This window comes from Gossypium arboreum, chromosome 9 (assembly GCF_025698485.1).
Source record: "Gossypium arboreum isolate Shixiya-1 chromosome 9, ASM2569848v2, whole genome shotgun sequence".
Classification (NCBI taxonomy): domain Eukaryota; kingdom Viridiplantae; phylum Streptophyta; class Magnoliopsida; order Malvales; family Malvaceae; genus Gossypium; species Gossypium arboreum.
The window spans coordinates 59,440,090-59,453,749 of NC_069078.1; the positions used below are offsets into that span (position 1 = coordinate 59,440,090).

Genomic DNA, 13,660 nt, shown 5'->3' on the forward strand with positions numbered 1-13,660 from the left:
TGAATGAAATCATATTTTATTATTTTAATTATGATTGATTAAAATAATAAAGCATTTCAATTATAATTATCAATTATTAATTTTTTTATTGTGTTTAGTCACTAAAAAATAAAACTATACAAAGGCAATCAAAATAGATTGTTTATAAAATACAGGCATTAATATAAAACATTTTTAATATTTAAATTTAAAAAATAAAATGAAATTGTTAATAATAGAATACAAATATTGGATTCAATAATTAAATTAAATCAAAGAAAAATATGTAACAAAAAAGGTAAACAATATATAAAAATCATAGCCAAACATCAATGGAGATATGAGAAGAGTCAATGTAAGGGAATTTATTTATTAATGAACACAATTTATAAAATTAGAAATTCAATCTAAAACATAATTAAAAAGAAAAAGATTAGAAATTCTTGATGCACTTTTTGTAGCAGTATTTCACATATGCAGCTTCTTTCTTCTTATCTGTAAATAATAGAATTTGTATCAGAATTTAATGAAAATAATATTTGATAAAAATAACAAAATAATATAGATTATTTTTACCAGATTTGAAGTTATTGGGCATGGATTCTGCACAACGATCGGTACAAGTGTAGATGAGATCTGCATAATGGTATAAGCATCTTAACTTGCAAACTTTGTTGCATAAGTTGTGAAGAATTGGAATATCTTGTTTTAGACATTTCGTCGAACACTTCAATTTACAAGTGTTGTCTGGATTCGGTTTTGGAGGATGTGGAGCTTCTACAGGCGACAGTGCAGGTGATGGCACTTCTACGGGTGACGGTGCTGGTGACGACACTTCTAGTGGTGATGGTGCCGGTGATTTGATTCTATGGTTTGGATTTATTTCAAAAGGGAATTGTTGAGTTTCGAAAGGTAGATTGGTGGATTCAAAATTTTGAGTTTCGAATGAATAATGAGGAAGATCAGATTGAGAAAGCAAAGATGTTTCTTCAGGATTTACCTTGTGAAAGTAATGGGATTGGGGCTCATAAACTTGAGATTCTGAAAGCAATGAACTTTCATCGAAATTTTGAGCAAATTCAGATTCGTAATCAAAGGGGAAGAAACCATTGACTTGAACTGCAATAAGAACAAGCACAATAGTGACTAAACTCACACTTGAAAATCTCTTATTCATTGCTAACATTGCTTCAAAAAGATTCAAGCTTTGGATGAAAAATGTAAACAAAAAAACCAAGAAATTTATAGGCATCAAATTCATTGAAATTTCTTCCATTAATTGCTCCAAAATTACTAATTACCAACTGATTGATTCTAAAATAATGAAGAAATCCCTGAAGTTGAAATTGTTTACTTGTGAATATGTCATTTGATTGGTTTTCATGATGATTTTAGTTATGGTAATTAGAGTAAAAATGTTTTAAAAATTAATATTTTATTTTTGAATTATCCTATTTATTTTATTTAATTCAATTTTATTGCATTTAAAAAACATAAAAATTATTTATATTAATTTTCTTTAAAAAACCCAAATTTCCAATTTAGAAATTCTCAATTTTTATTTAAATTAAATCCTATAATTAAAAGGAGCATAAATAAGTTGGCAACTCAATCAAAAGAAATGAAGCAATCAAAGGATGTACAATTAAATCATTGATCAACTCTTTCCACTTTCTAAGCCTATCACTATTTCTTAGGGAGATTTTAAAATCGTAATTTCATGTTCCTCCGCAATTATAAAAATAAAAATAAAAATTAATCGATATTATTTAATTTTAATTCTATCAACTTCATAAATTCATTCACTATTTTTAAAATTTCAACTTTACACTTTTTTTTAACAAATTATTTAATGATTAATAGTTACGATACACTTTCTTAACCCTCATTTGTTAATTAAATACATTCAAATATTTCGACTTATGTTCAAACTCAAAGAATAGCTTCATAATTTAAAATTTTGAATAAATGATAATAATGGTTTTCATTCTCTAATCTCCGGCAGTATAAAGAGAAGATCAACATGTAAACAATTTGTTGGTCAAGCTTTCTATGGGATTAAAATTTTTATAGAATTTGTATCCAAGATGTTTAAAAAAGTATAATAACTACATGATTTGATCTCGATGTGGACAATGTATTTTTCATAATTACATATCATGATTATCTAAGATTCCCACAAAAAATCTTGTCTTTACATTCATACTTATTTGACTTTGATATACCATCCTCGACACCCACAAAAGTTGAAATTTGTGTAAATTTTCATAATAAAATCCAAAAATTATTTCATTCTCAAAATTTATCCTCTCAACATTAAACAATTTATATAATTTATCATCATGTTATTAACATATCGAGTTAATCATAATTTTAATATTTAAAATTATATTTCAACCTTCAACTTTATAAAAAAGTTATTTTAGTTTTATCTAATAACCCTAAAATGGATGAAAAAATCAACATTTTTAACTTTGTTGATGTCACATATATGTAAATTGCCACATGGATAACATGTCAATATTTAAATATTTTTTAAAATTTTAAAATTCAAATATTATAAAAATATATTTTTAAAATTAAAAATTATAAAAATATTTTAAATATTTTTAAATTAATTAAATGCAAACATGTAATACACAATACAATCCACATTATAGATACAAGATTAAGATAATATTAAAAACATTTAAGGATGACTTTTAGATACAAGACAATATATTTATTTTCTAATATTAAATTCAAGTATTTTAGTTTTAAATTTAAATGAAAAAAGGTTTACGAGGTAATAAAATAGATTGTTTATAGCCAATTGAATCTTAATTCAATTGGAATAAATATTATTATCTATATATTAAACTGCATTATTTTCTTATTTATGAATTGAAGAGAAATTATAGGTAGTTCAAAGAATTATGTCAAATAAAACAGATAAATAATAAGATATAAATAAGATTTAAGGGTTGAAAACAAAATAAAAACGGTTGTAAATAAAATTCATAAATATTACAAATAAAAGAAAATGCAATGGATTTTATTTAATAATGAACAAATTTTCTAACATTATAAATAAAATAAAAATATTAAATAGAAAAAGCCTAGAAATTCTTGGTGCATTTTTGTAGCAGTATTTCACATATGCAGCTTCTTTCTTCTCATCTGCAAATAATAGAATTTGTATCAGAATTTAATGAAAATAATATTTGATAATTAAAAAAAAAAAAGATTACAGATTATTTTTACCAGATTTGAAGGTATTGGGCATGGATTCTACACAACGATTAGTACAAGTGTAGATGAGATCCGCATAATGGTATAAGCATCTTAACTTGCAGACTCTGCAGCATAAGTTGTGAAGAATTGGAATTTCTTGTTTTAGGCATTTCGTCGAACACTTCAATTTACAAATGTTGTCTGGATTCGGTTTTGGAGGATGTGGAGCTTCTACAGGCGATGGTGCAGGTGAGGGCACTTCTACAGGTGACGGTGCTGGTGATGACACTTGGACAGGTGATGGTACCGGTGATGGAGATGGTGATTTGATTCTATGGTTTGCATTTATTTCAAAAGGAAATTGTTGAGTTTCGAAAGGTAGATTGGTGGATTCAAAATTTTGAGTTTGAAATGAATCATGAGGAAGTTCAGATTGTGAAAGCAAAGATATTTCTTCAGGATTTACCTGGTGAAAGTATTGGGATTGGGGCTCATAAACTTGGGATTCTGAAAACAATGAATTTTCATTGGAATTTGATGGAAAATTTTGGAAATCTAAAGAATTTTGAGCAAATTCAGATTCGTAATCGAAAGGGAATAAACCATTGACTTGAATTGCGATAAGAACAAGCAAAACAGCGACTAAACTCACCCTCGAAAATCTCTTGTTCATAGTTTCCATTGCTTCAAAAATATTCAAGCTTTTGATGTAAAAAGTAACAAAAAATAAAGAAATTTATAGGCTTCGAATGCATTGAAATTTCTTCCACTAATTTCTCCAAAATTGCTAATTCCCAAGTGATTGATTCTAAAATAATGAAGAAATCTCCCAAGTTACGAAAAGTAAAAATGATTCTTTTCCGAATCCTTGATTAGTTAAACATATTATATGAATCGAAACTAAATTCAACCAAGATTAAAATTAATCAAACATTACTATTCAAGTCAAATTTTCATTTATCTTCTTTTTAAATCCTATAATTAAAAGGATTATTCAACTTACAACATTTAGCAACTCAATAAATACAAATGAAGCAATCAAGGATTAATAATTAAATGGTTTCCGGGAAATCATTGGTTAACTCTTACCATTATTTTAGCAATCACTAATATTAAGGAAATTATTCTCTCCCCTTTCACCACTTTAAATATTATATGCAAATTACTTCCTAATACTGATGAATTGAACCGGTAATTTAATTCATTTTTTAATTTTTTTTTTTTTGCAAATCAACCTTCATCTTTTCAAATGAAGTTGAGGTTTAGTTTAATTCTGTATCACTTAATCACATACTATTTTTACCCAATAATATCATATAAAAATATGTGTTTGAATCCCATCAAAATTAAATGCTCGTATTTTTTTTGCTGGGTACAAAAAACTTTAACTAAATATAATCCAATCTCTAAATAACTTAAATTTAAAATGACTCAAGAGTGAGATTTTTCCTATCATAAACTCATGGTTGATGGGATGTTGGCCGATTGGCTGGGATGGCCCTTAGCAGTGTCGTTTGGGTGACTTTGACCTGACCAGCAGGTGTAGGGTCTCACGGATTAAATTGTTGTATTTGCAAAATTTTAAGGGTTTTTTTTTTTAATTTTTCATTTCATTTCATTTTATTTTTAATTTTTAATTAATAAAAATAACTTATAACTTAGAAACTAATGGACTATTTAGGGCTATGCCCACCTTTTTTTACCAAAATTTGATAAGTTTAATCAATCAATATATCTATGGACTTTGAAACATGTTTCAAGATTGAACTTATCATAAAATATTGATTTAATTTTGGATAAATTTTAGTTATTACACAACTCATGAGCCACTATTTCAATACACACAAATAAAAATTCATTTGAAATAACACGAGTGTCCATAATTTTTTTGTAACTGATATTAATATTCTCATCACAAGTAAAATAGTTGTAAGGGCCCAATTTTATCTGGCCCAAATAGAAACCAAATGAAAAAAATAAATAAAACCAAATAAATAAAGGTCCAATTACATGTCAGCCCAAATTACAAGTCTAAATTTCAACAAAACTCACTACTCAAATTACAAGCCCAACAGCCAAAGAAACCCTAAGGCCTACTATCTAAAAGCTTTTAGAAACCCTAGGATTCTTGGTGCGAACCCCCCTTTGCAGGCACGCCACTCGAGGCTCCTTGTCTCAAGGTCTGACGCGTCTCAGCCACCCTTGTATCAAAATGGCAAAGGCAAAGGTCTTCGTCCTACTGTTGACCGCACACCGTCACCTGCAAAGAGAAAGAACAAAAGGACAACAAAAGCAAACAGTAAAAAAAAAAAAAAGGATAAACCATGTTGTAAATCGGCTATAAAAGTCATAAGAACCACCATGTATTTTTTACAGATAAATACGAAAAAAAAAAGAACATATTCAAAAGGTAGATTTTTATTCAACATTTATTTTTTCAAAAATATAAAAAAAGCCCTTATCAATCTTGTTGCGCTGTCGTCGTGGATGGGCAGGTTTGTCATCCTCAAGGAGAAATGACCCATCTTCGACGTGGAGGAGCCCTTGATTTCCTCAAGATTCGCCTGGGCTCTGTCGGAGGAGAGGGCCTGAGAGGGACATGCCCAGAAGGCCGAAAGCCTCTTTTCTCTTTTTGTTTTTTGTTTTTCTTTTCTTTTTTTAAATACAGAGGGAACCACCCTTTATTTCAGTCTTCTTTTTTTTTAAAAATAAAAAAAATAAACTTTTTAAACTCCAGCCACCGGAGGCGACGAACGCTGTCACCGATGACCGGTGGCCACGACGATAGTCTGTCATCTCTTTGGCCGGACAAGAGAAAAATCGAGAGAAAAAAAAAGAGCTCTCAATTTAAAAAAAACCCTAAACAGAATGATTTTTTTAAAGAATTTTTGGCTTATATAGGCGGGGGCTAAACGACGTCGTTTTGGCCGATGTTTGTAAGCCCAAAAATGACATCATTTTGACGCTCAACCTGATTGCCTAACCCGAGTACCTCAGGATCCGCGTGTTTTTGTGACTAGGGTATAATTGCTACCCTAGTCCTTCCACTTTTTAGGTGGTTTTTAATACAGTCCTGTTCTATTTTTTATTTATCACTTAATTTTAATTTGTTTTCGATTTAGCCCTTCATATGTTGACCCCTTAGGGAATGATGTATGTCTTGGAGTTTTGGGATAATTTCTCATTTAGTCCCTATTTCTTTTTGCGCATTTCATTTTGGTCCTTTATTGCGTTTTATTAGTTTATTTTTTATTATTTATAATTTATACCCTAAACCCTAAACCCTTAATTTCATTTAAATTTCAATTTAATCCTTGTTTATTTAACTTCAACCTTTTTACAAACTATTTTATTATTTATTTATTTATTTATTACTTCTTTATTTTTATATATACTTAAAATTAGATTATATACATTCTTTTATTTGTGCATTTTTATTTATTTATTATTATTGTCATTATTATTTTATTTTTATTCTTTTGTTCTTGTTATTTTATTATTTCTTTTATTATTTTTGGCACTTTCATGTCATACATATTTATCTTTTAATCATGCACCTTCCATTTTTTTTTTAAGTTACCTTATCTATTTTACTATTATGATATGATTATTATTATTATTATTATACTTACATTATTGTTATTATAGTATTCCTTTATTTATTTATTTATTTATTTATTTATCATTCTAATATTATACCCATATAGCCATTTTATATTATTTCATTATCACTATATCATACATTGTGTTTAAATATACTTATCCATTTTTATATTATACCGAATAAGTTAAATCCACATCACTTTAAATGTTACGTTTGTTTTTGCACAATGCATAAAAAAAGAAAATTTTTAAATCGAGGCAATGTTCATTATTTTTGGAATTAGAAGAGTCGTATTCCTAATTTAAGGAATATGACTTCTTTCTAAAACTGAAATAGTCGAATATCTATTTTAAAAATTAAAAAACGAGATTTAAGTAATGAACAAATGGCGTTTATTCTTGTCTTCGAGGATTTAAGGCTTTGTGTCCTAACTTACAGGACATAATTCTTTCTTCTCGATTAACCTGAAATAAGCCTTTTTTCGCGAAAATTAATTTAATTAAGTAATTTCTTAATACAAAAAAGATTCGTATTTTAAATTCTCTTCAAATTTTTAATTCTCGATACTAAGACATCAAGTAATCTACTAGGTACCAATTTTGAGTGTCATGAGGGTGGTAATCCTTCCTTGTGCGTAACCGACTCCTGAACCTATTTCCTGGATTTTGTAGACCAAAAAGTATCGTTTTAATAAGTCTAACATTTTATTAAAATGAGTTTTGAGGTGATCCAATCACACCTAAATAAAAAGGATTGGTGGCGGCTCCATCTTCATTTTTTTAAATAAAAAGTCAATCTCAAAAAAGGTTTCGACAGCTTGGCGACTCCACTGGGGACAAATAAGAGAGTCAAGCTGCGAGTTGAAAACTTTTAGTCTTTTTGTCGAAAATTGATAATTTGGTTTAAATTTACGATCCCTTTCTTGCATTTCATCATTCATGTTTTGTCTTTGATATATTAGGTTATATAGCGATCTAGTATATCTGTTTTACTGGTTCGAAAGTTCCTTTTTATATGTTTTCCACATATTGCATTGCACAATCATTCCATTTTTCCCTTCTTAAATAGAAGTGAGAAACTATTCATTCATGATGTCTTCACCTCCATATAGGATAGTGGATTGCTTTCGGGATACATCCATACTTATGTCTTCGTGAGATCTTCATCTCCATATAGCCATAGGGAAATGTATTCCCCTAAACTAAACTCGATCTGTATGAGCCTATAATGGGTGAGGATTGAGGAATCTGCTAGTTCAGGTACCCTTACTTTAGAACCGAACCGCATATAATAAGCCTTAAGAACCTTACCCAGGTAGAACCATACCAAACTTCTAGTGGTCACCTGAATAGGTGTTCTATTTATTATTTCTTGCTTTGAATTCTAGCTTTGTATGAAATGTAATGACTTGTTTTATTTTGTTTTGGCTATGATTGCATTGCATTTTCATTATAGAAAAGGGTGTTGATTCACGTTCAGTTGCTAAATAGAGAGCTTGTTATGGAAAAGGAATTTCTTGATAAAGTGGAAGACAATGTAGTCGTCCAGATATGGTCTGAGAAGACACAACAAGAGGATGGCAACAGCCTGACGGAAGGATATATGTCAGAATTATGGGATTTCACTTGTATCAGTGTGACTCAAAATAACCTTTAAGAGTTGAAAGAAATATGAGACCAATAGAATGACGAAACCAAGAAGTTATTCTACCGTGACTATGGTGATTTGCCTTATTTACTTGATATCAAAGTGGATAAGCACTTATTTCGGACTCTGGCACAATATTAAAATCCTGCCTATAGCTGCATTACTTTTGGGAAAGTAGATTTGGTGCCCACCATAGAAGAGTGCACAACTCTACTCCGTTGCCCGAGGATCTAAACCGACAAAGTGTTTTTTAGAGCCGCTAATATCCTAACTTTCTTAAAGAGGCTAATGAGTATAATTGGGATGAGCGAGAAATAAGTCGCGGCCCGGATTAAAAAAAAAGGGAGATAGTAAATGTACCTATTGGAAAAGTTTACGGGATTTGATCTTGGCACATCCGAATACAAAGAAAAGAGTTGACGTCTTCATCTTGAGTATCTACGGGTTGGTCATTTTCATAAAGCATTAGGGCGCATAGATGATGCAGTTTCAGATCTATTTGACTGGCTCGACAAAAAGGTCACGCCTATCCCAGCAATTTTGGTTGAAACTTTCAGATCTCTAAGTGCATGCCGGAGAGCGGGTGAGGGAAGATTTATCGGCTGTGTGCAACTCTTGCTAGCTTGGTTTCATAGCCAATTTTGAAAGGTAGAAAAGGTCTCTTATCGAGTATTCTCTGAGAACTGTTCTCCGTTGAAGGAATTCGTGGCTACCCCTAGGCAAGAGGACATTTCTGAAGAAAAGTGGATGGCAATTCCCCAGAGTCTCCAAGACAAAGACGTTGAATGGAGGGATTCCTGGATAATCCCTGATGAAATTTTGTACTGATGTAGAGACTTCGGTTGAACCCCTCTAATTGGGATATACGGAGTTACTGGATATGCTCATCTACTTGTATTAAGGCAGTATAGGTCGAGGCAATTTATACAGGCAATGCAAGGGTTGGCTCAGTGTGAGTTTGCGTATAAAGGTGATAATTACAAGAAAAAGGTTCACGAAATATCGAACGCTTGGAACCAAACTCACAAAATGAAAATATTTGCTGCAAATCCCATTACGACCGTCGAATATGATTGGTGGTGGGATAAAAGAGTCAATGACAATGTCCTTGTGTCAAGTCAAGAAAACACCCTGCTAATAAAAGAACAATTACAAGTGATCTGTTTAAGTTGGAGATCGTAAAGCAGGATTTTGAAAAGAAGAGTTCAGAGCTGGGGAAAAAGATAAAACAGTTGGAAGAAGAAAAGATTCAGCTAGGATTAGACGTCGATATCCAGAAGCTAGAAGCCGAGAAAATGAAAAAAGGAAAAAACAAAAATAATGAAGATTTGAACAGTTTAAAAACATATTATAAGAAGCTGCGTTTGTCGATGAAGACAGTCGGGTTGGGTAAGACATTGAAACAATGGCAGTAAAAAGTTAAAAAAGAAAAGATTGGAGCTGATCAGTGAGAAAAGAAATTCCAAAATGCTCGAGTTCCAGTAGATGCTCTAGAAAGAGATTTGTTAGAAAGTTAAAATGAAAAGGTTGGGTTAAGAGCCCGGGTGGTAGAATTAGAAAGATCACTGCATTAATATCATAGTCATAAGTCCGCAATTGAGTTGAAAACAAGCCTAAATAAGATTGAAGAGTTGAAAAGAAAGATAGGAGAACTCAAGGCTGCATTGCAAAATTGTGAACTTCGAGTTGAGCTTCTTGAAACAAATAATGAACACTGGAAAGAGCAACTCTAACACTCTCAAAGTCAGATTAGGGATAGAGATCACATCATCAGCGAAGCTGTGACTCAAGTAAGGGAAGTAGCCGACCATTTGCAAACCGTAGCAGTTCAAGCCGACATGCTGAGCTTAAAATACGAATTAGAATTAGATCAAGGCTGAGAATTAGCTTAGATTCTTAGGAAAGTCAAGGATTTGAGTATTAGGGCAATGCCGTATATGTAAAATATATTTGTTTTATGTAAAAATATTTGTTTTGTAGTAAAGTTGTTCTAATAGAATTGAACCAGAATCAATGCCTCTTTTTGCATTCATTTCATTCATCAGCATTACATTGCATCATATATATTAAATTTCATAAAAAGACCCTAATTAATCGAAAGTATAACAGTTACCTTGGAAACCAACAAGAATCTGCCAACTAAATATCGTTACAGTACTTGTGACAAACCAAAGCCATGGATCAAAGATCAGAGATATTAGAACAAATTCAGAAAGACATGCAAAATCAGCTGCAAGCGTAGCTTCAGGAACAATTAGTTAAGGTATGATAAGCCAGTTGACCCAATTGCTGGCCAAAGGGATTGAAAAAGGAAAAAGTAATATGATTAACTCTGAGAATGATAATGAAGACCCTATATACCCTAAGATTTACCCTAGTGAATGTCCAAGCCCAACCAGATACATATCTACGAAGGGTACCCATTACCATAAGACGTCAACAATATTAAGTCGGCACTTTAGCACTGGTGAATTACCCAACAGGTTCAAGTTCCAATCCCGGGGATAATCTGACCAACCCAGTTGTTCCCAATTTGGATGACATGGCAGAAATAGATATAGCAATGGTAGAATTGCCAAAATAGCTAGAAGATCGGTACAAGTTGGTGGAGGAGAAATTTAGAGATATAGAGAGTGATGACTACCTTTGCGTGGTTGAAGCTAAGGAGTTGAACTTAGTCTCAGATCTAGTGCTCCCACCAAAATTCAAAACTCCAGAATTTAAAAATTATAATGGGACTAGTTGTCCTGAAGCCCATATCACAATGTTGACGGGATGCATCAATAACGACTAATTGTTAATCTATTGTATCAGGATAGTTTGGTCAGGTCAGCTGCCAAGTGGTACAACTAGCTAAGCTGTGCCAAAATCAACTTATGAAAAGACTTGGTACAGGCTTTCACGAAACAATACAGCCATGTGACCGATATGACACCCGATAGAATTACGTTACAAAACATGGAGAAGAAGCAAAGTGAAAGTTTTAGACAATATGCTAAGGGATGGAGAGAGGTAGTAATGTAAGTTCAACCACCTTTTCTAGAGAAAGAGACAACAATAATTTTCATAAACACTCTGAAAGCCCTGTTCATTAACCATATGTTGGGAAGTGCTACCAAAAGCTTCTCATATATAGTAATGTCCAGAGAAATGATTGAAAATGCAGTAAAGAGTGAGAAAATAGACGTGAGGGAAGACGCTAAAAGATCAGCCTTGTGAAAGAAAGAGAATGAAGTGAACACCATGAGTGTGTAAAAGTTATTCAAAATCGGTCACTGTAGGCCAACCAAGAACTGTAATAACCAGCCATCAAGGCCCATCAAGGAAAGAATCTAACTCAAGGCCAAACATGGAGAAAACTCTAATTCACACCCATCCCGATGACATACAGAGAGTTATATCAGAATTTGTTCGATGCGCATGTGGTATCCCCGTTTTAGCATGTGGTATCCCCGTTTTACTTAAAACCTATGCAACATTTGTTCTCAAAATGGTATGATGCAAATGCTCAATGCGAGTACCATACAGGAATAACAAGACATTTAATTGAGAACTGTACTGTATTTAAAAAGTTGATTGAAAGGTTCATCAAGATGGGGATTGTAAGGTTCGATGATCCATTAGGACATAATGTGGTAGGAAATCCGTTACCCAGGCATTCAGACCAAGGGATAAACACGATAATTGAGAGTGGAGGAAAGAGAACCAAAACCAATGTTGCGGAAGTAAAAACCCCATTGAAATGAGTTTGGCAAAAAATAATAGACATAAGATTAATCATTTAAGATTCAGAAGGGATGTCCAAAAGAATGAGGAGCTACTATGAGTTCCATACCAAAGAAGGTCATGAAATACAGGAGTGCATTGAATTTAGAGCTCTAGCGCAAAGTCTGATGGATAACAAAAAATTGGAATTCTTTGAAGATGTCAAGGGCTTAGAAGGAGAAGATGTTTGCGCCTCAGAGGAAGGATCAACGGATAAAGTCTATAAGGTCAATCATCCAGTAGTGATTATTTCACGACCAAGAAGTAATGGAGTGGGATCACAATCTGTGCTAAGAGTCATAATTTAGAATCTCATGGCTTTTCTCTACAAGGATAGAAAAATGGTTCCATAGATTATAACTGCAATGTAATGATCCCAAGAGAGGAGAACTCGGTTGGTACTTCAGAAGAGGGCTAGGATATTGGTTTCTACACGTGCAGTGGGAGGCGCCATGGCCCTGCAAATACAAGAACCAAGCCCGTTAAAGGAAAAACCCTAGCAGTTGAACATAAGAAAGTAAAGACAGCTAAACTTGAATCATCTGTTAATGAGCCAGTAACTAAAAATGAGGATAAGGAATTCTTGAAATTCTTAAAGCATAGCAAGTATAGTGTTGTAGAACAGTTACACAAATAACCAGCTCGCATATCAGTACTAGCCTTGCTCTTGAGCTTAAAGACACATCGTAGTGCATTGATGAAAGTGTTGAATGAAACTTATGTCACTGATGATATCTCTATAAACAAGCTAGACCGTCTCATTAACAATCTGAGTGCTGACAATTTCATCTTTTTTAATGACGATGAAATACCTCCAAGGGGCATGGGATCCATGAATGCTCTACACATCACTACCTATTACAAAAGATATACATTAGCAGGGATGTTAATCGATAATAGATCTGCATTGAACATCTTGCCTCTATTCACACTGAATAGATTGCCAGTGGATAGTACTCACATGAAGACGTGCCAAAATATAGTGAGAGCATTCGATGGTACATAAAAGGAAGGTGATGGGGAGGATTGAAATACCTCTCTTAATTGGTCCGAGCACATATGAGGTAGAATTTTTGGTGATAGATATCAAACCCTATTATAATTACTTGTTAGGTAGGCCTTGGATTCATTCAGCTGGGGTAGTGTCGTCGTCACTCCACCAAAAACTAAAGTTGGTAACGAAGGGTCGACTGGTGATGATAAATGCTGAAGAAGATATCATTGCATCCATAACTAGTGACGCAACATACATACAAGTGGATGAGGAGGCATTAGAATGTTCCTTTTGATCACTGGAATTTGCTAATGCAACTTTCATTGTCGAAGGAAATAAGATCCCAGTGCCAAAAATATCTAAAACCACGAGTGCAGTTGACGGTTGGAAAATGAGCCTTACTTAGAAGAAGACTCAAAAATACCTTCAAGGAAGAGTTGAGGCACCAATGTTGATGG

At 32.4% G+C, this 13,660-nt stretch overlaps 2 protein-coding genes across 2 annotated transcripts; both read right to left on the minus strand.

Annotated features, from left to right (window-relative positions):
* Positions 1 to 335: 335 nt before the first annotated feature.
* On the minus strand, positions 336 to 1,219 carry LOC108456520 (uncharacterized). The gene is made up of 2 exons (XM_017755077.2): positions 556 to 1,219; positions 336 to 474 (listed from the first exon to the last, which is right to left on the minus strand). Exons 1-2 carry the CDS (start codon positions 1,163 to 1,165, stop codon positions 413 to 415), a joined length of 672 nt encoding a protein of 223 aa, XP_017610566.2. The 5' UTR covers positions 1,166 to 1,219; the 3' UTR covers positions 336 to 412.
* Positions 1,220 to 2,964: 1,745 nt separating this feature from the next.
* Positions 2,965 to 3,966, minus strand: LOC108455323 (uncharacterized). Its single transcript, XM_017753901.2, has 2 exons — positions 3,223 to 3,966; positions 2,965 to 3,138 (listed from the first exon to the last, which is right to left on the minus strand). Exons 1-2 carry the CDS (start codon positions 3,872 to 3,874, stop codon positions 3,014 to 3,016), a joined length of 777 nt encoding a protein of 258 aa, XP_017609390.2. The 5' UTR covers positions 3,875 to 3,966; the 3' UTR covers positions 2,965 to 3,013.
* Positions 3,967 to 13,660: the final 9,694 nt, after the last annotated feature.

What these genes read in the sequence shown, in the direction of transcription:
- LOC108456520 (XM_017755077.2), bottom strand. Translation starts at nt 1,165, where the DNA reads ATGTTAGCAATGAATAAGAGATTTTCAAGTGTGAGTTTAGTCACTATT. An exon ending in GCCCAATAACTTCAAATCTG is followed by an intron (nt 475 to 555) that starts GTAAAAATAATC and finishes TATTATTTACAG; the next exon opens with ATAAGAAGAAAGAAGCTGCA.
- LOC108455323 (XM_017753901.2), bottom strand. Translation starts at nt 3,874, where the DNA reads ATGGAAACTATGAACAAGAGATTTTCGAGGGTGAGTTTAGTCGCTGTT. An exon ending in GCCCAATACCTTCAAATCTG is followed by an intron (nt 3,139 to 3,222) that starts GTAAAAATAATC and finishes TATTATTTGCAG; the next exon opens with ATGAGAAGAAAGAAGCTGCA.